This window comes from Phoca vitulina, unplaced genomic scaffold, assembly GCF_004348235.1.
Source record: "Phoca vitulina isolate PV1807 unplaced genomic scaffold, GSC_HSeal_1.0 scaffold9, whole genome shotgun sequence".
Taxonomy (NCBI): Eukaryota; Metazoa; Chordata; class Mammalia; order Carnivora; family Phocidae; genus Phoca; species Phoca vitulina.
The window spans coordinates 27,539,130-27,543,085 of NW_022589712.1; the positions used below are offsets into that span (position 1 = coordinate 27,539,130).

A 3,956-nucleotide genomic window follows, 5' to 3' on the forward strand; every position below is an offset into this window, starting at 1 on the left:
TTAGTTGTTGTTTTAAAGTAAACTGCCCTGCTAATTTAAGAACTTCTCTATGCGGTGGCCCCTACATAGCAGATACGGGACATCACACATTGAAGACTAAGGCAAGCTACCCAGCAACAATAGAACATAAATGTGCCTGAAACAAATTTATAACACTGTATCTTTTAGCAGATAGACTTATAACTTTATTTTGACAAATGTAAGATAGAAAAATATCATAGAGTGAATATTGCAGTTACTGTTTTTGTAACAGGGTTTGGGATGTGCAGTGTGACTCGAAAGAGCAAGCTTAACTGGATGGACTCACTTCTGTTTGGGCTTCAGTTAATACCGAATTATTGTTCAGCCTTTGCATTTGCTTGAAAGAATATTGGACACAGTAAAACTGGCTTTTCAAAAGGTTATGGCATTCAGTAATAAATATTATGAGGCAATGAACCCAAACAACCTTTGAAATAGTTTTATAATTACTAAAAGCCAACTTTAAACTTCAGGCTTAAAGCTAAGAACTCATATATTCAAAATAGCTTTAACATTTTCTACCAATATATAATAGAATAATAGAGTACTTATTTTTTTAAAAAGTGAAGAAAGATTAGAGTAAACATGATATTTCAGATGACTATAAATGGTAAACATCAATTCAGTATATATAGATGTATATGTATTATTTCAATAATACACTCTTGCTCAACTGGCCATAAAACCTGTAGTTCTAGCTATCACTGAAGACGTGTCTGGGTATGTCCTCTTTGAGCTTATTCAGTGTGGGCATCCCGTCTATACTCCATCTTCCGAGGGGGTGGACTGAGGAACTCTAAGTACATGCAGGTATTTGGTTATGGTTATAAAGAAAGACATAAAATTCATGTGCCAGGAGTCTGCAGTCAGAACCGCTGCGTTCCTTCCTTAAGCTTCACGCTTGTTTGTCTCTGTGATGCCTCAGGTAAACTCACACTAAATAATTCACACAGGTGCTCACGCTGTTGCTGTCAGTCCCTTTCAGCTTCCTTCTTTGCTTCCCTTCCCCACTCCTCAAAGGATAAAATTGTGCGGCCCTTCATTAAAATATGGTATCTCTAACATACAAAATAAGTGTATGTACATATATACATACATGCATTTCCTTTTCAAGGACTGGGTAACTCCTCATTTTCTATCAAATAATCCTTTTTCATATACTTGGTTCCCCTAACTAACCTCCACACTTCCAGGTAAGCATCCTTCAATGACCTCTTGCTCACTTCCGCGGGGCCATCTGTGTTCTGCGAACTCCTAGCCACCTGCGGGCCTCCGCCGGGGCTGCCCCTCGCCTCTTGCCCACTCCTCTGAGTGGGGCCACCTGCTGACCCGCCATTTCCATCCTCCGCGGGTAGCTCCTCCATAACGAATGGCAGCTGATCTCCACTTGGCCGTGCTTCCTCGCCCCCGGGCTGCGTCTCTAGGTCCTCGTAGTTGCTTTGCTTTCTGGTCTCCACGAATTTGGCCACACAGTAAATGATGGAGCCCAGGGTGTTCACCACCACGCCGGCAATGAACAGAGAGGTGGGTTCCACGTCGCTGAAGGCCACCATGCCCACTGTGATGGTGGCGATGCTCTTCACCACGCCTACGAAGCTGGTGGTCACCGCCGAGTTGATGTAGGTGCAGTGCAGCGTGGTGAAGTTCATGGCGCAGCCGATCAAGATGCAGGCCACGAAGATGCAGACCATGGCCGGGTCCTTCCAGCCAGGGAAGGTCCAGGCGTGGATAGAGTCGGTGCTGGCGAAGGAGCAGACGACCAGCAGTGGGGTGGCGGACACCGCGATGACGTACTGCGCGGTGAGCGGCCCGTGCTCCGTGTCGGCGCTGGCCTTCTGGATGAGCACCAGGTAGGCGGCGTGCACCAGAACGGCCAGCACGCCCGTTACGTACCCGATGGGGTCGCCGGTCAGGTCGCCGGCTCCTGGAGCGCCCCAGGAGAACCGCGGAGCCAAGGCAAGAAGGAAAAAGAGAAGACACCGGGTTGGCGAGGGTGGGTATTCACTGGGGCAACGCGTAGGGTTGGTGAGTAAGACAGGGTTCGCGTCCCAGCTCTGCCCAGGGGTATAAAACGCAAGAGCCAAGTTCAGCCAATGCCCAGTTCGAGGCATAATCGGAGGCGCCTTCCCTGCCATATCCCCGGGGCACCCTGGCTAGTTCTGTCCAAGACCAAGGCCCGGGAGAGCGCAGATGCCCTCGGGGTAGGCACGGAGGTCACCAGGCGCGTTGTACCCTTGCCCTCTCCGTGGGGCTCCGGAAGGAAGAGGGATCCCCAGCTACTGTCCTCTACCCCGGGCGGGCTGGGCGCCGAGCGAACGCCTCTCTCTCCCGACCCGTTTCCCGTTCCCGCCGGCTCCCTTCGGGCTCAGTCCTTCAAGCTCGGCCCTCACGTGGGGCTCACTCCGGCCCCCTCTGCCTCGCTCCCTCAGCACCTCGCGCGGCGCCAGAGACCCAAACTAGCCTCCGCGGCTCAAGCTTGGTTTCCATTGTCCCCCGACCCCCACCACTCCAGCCCCGCGTGACCCAGGGAAGTTCAGCGCCCCCCTCCTTCCGACTCAGCCTGGGGGCTCCAGTTCCCAGGCTCAGGCTGTTCCCCCACCCCTCCTGGAGGAAGGAAGCGAGGCAGGGCGGAGGAGAGGGGAGGCGGGTTGGGGGGGGAAGGGAAGGTGGAGAGGGCGATACCGGTTTAGGCGGGGGCGGGGGTCGGAAGCCCGGACTGGGGGGAGGGGTGCGCTCTAAAGGAGGAGGTCGGAGCGCTGGGAAAGGCTCGGCGTGGTCTCAGAGGTCCCGTTTGCGAGCCGAGCACCCACATTCAAGCCTCTCTCTGCCTCAGTCTCCCCATCTGGAAGTGAGGGCCTTGCACTAGGTGATCCCCGCAGTCTCTGTCCGGTGGGGTAGGGTGGGCCGGGGGTGGGCGCGGGTCCCGCTCACCTGCCAGGGCGGCGCCGCAGGTGGTGATGAGCACGGCCGCGAGCACCCCGGGCGAGGGCGCGCCGTTCTTGAGCACCAGAACGCCGATGAGCATGGTGACCAGGGGCAGGCAGCGCTTGAAGACCACGTACATGGGTAGGCTGAGGCCGCGCAGGGACCAGAGCGTGAGGCTGGACTGCAGCGTGGAGAGCACTGCGACCCCCGCGAAGGAGCGCGCCAGGCTCAGGCCGAAGGGGGGCACGGCGATGAGCCCCAGGCGCCGCAGCAGCTCCAGGCTCAGCGCCGCCGTGGAGCTGGTCAGGCACTGCACCAGGGTCAGGAAGGAGAACTGGTAGCGGCTGATGAGGAACTTGAGCAGGATGTTGAGGGAGCCAGAGAAGACCCCGTGCGCGATAGCCACCGAGATGCCCAGCACGCGGCCCCGGCACAGCTGCCGCATCGCGCCGGCCGCGCCGCACCCGGTGGTGGCGGAGCTCCGGGACCTGCGGAAGGAGAGCCGGGAAGAGAGCCGCGAGCAGCGGAGCGAGGGCTGCGGGGGTGCCCGCCCAACGCCGCGCCGAAGGGCAGGGGGCGCCGGCTCGCTGCAGAGGGCAGCTCCAGCCAGGCGTCCTCGCGGCTCTGCCGCTTCGCGTCCAACTGCCCCGCAGCTCCCGGGAGGCAGTGACGAGGGCGGGGGACTCCGAAAAGTGGCAGGGGTGGGGGGCTGGTCTGAGAGGAGTGGCGGGAAACCTAGCGACAGCGATCTGTAAGTATGTGACGAGCTGCAATGGGTTGTGTCCCGCGCGGTTTCCCAGCCAGGGCGGACGCTCTGCTCCTGGAAGACCGGGCAGCTGCGGCTAGCGGGACCCGACTCGCACCTCTCCGGCAGCCCAGCGCCCATCCGGGCGGGCTCTCCGGGCGCCGCCCCCTCTCCTCCGGCCAGGCCAGCTGCTCCCGCTGGCCTGTTCTCTCCAGCGCCGAGCCCAGGGGCGCGGGTTGCGGGATCCCGGGCACAGCTAAAGATG

General features: G+C 58.0%; 1 protein-coding gene across 1 annotated transcript; it reads right to left on the reverse strand.

The window, feature by feature from the left end:
- Nucleotides 1-700: 700 nt before the first annotated feature.
- SLC35D3 (solute carrier family 35 member D3) lies at nucleotides 701-3,391 on the reverse strand. Its single transcript, XM_032408304.1, has 2 exons — nucleotides 2,953-3,391; nucleotides 701-1,945 (listed from the first exon to the last, which is right to left on the reverse strand). Exons 1-2 carry the CDS (start codon nucleotides 3,389-3,391, stop codon nucleotides 1,131-1,133), a joined length of 1,254 nt encoding a protein of 417 aa, XP_032264195.1. The 3' UTR covers nucleotides 701-1,130.
- Between the last annotated feature and the right edge of the window lie 565 nt (nucleotides 3,392-3,956).

What these genes read in the sequence shown, in the direction of transcription:
- SLC35D3 (XM_032408304.1), bottom strand. Translation starts at nt 3,391, where the DNA reads ATGCGGCAGCTGTGCCGGGGCCGCGTGCTGGGCATCTCGGTGGCTATC. An exon ending in CTGCGGCGCCGCCCTGGCAG is followed by an intron (nt 1,946 to 2,952) that starts GTGAGCGGGACC and finishes GGGGCGCTCCAG; the next exon opens with GAGCCGGCGACCTGACCGGC.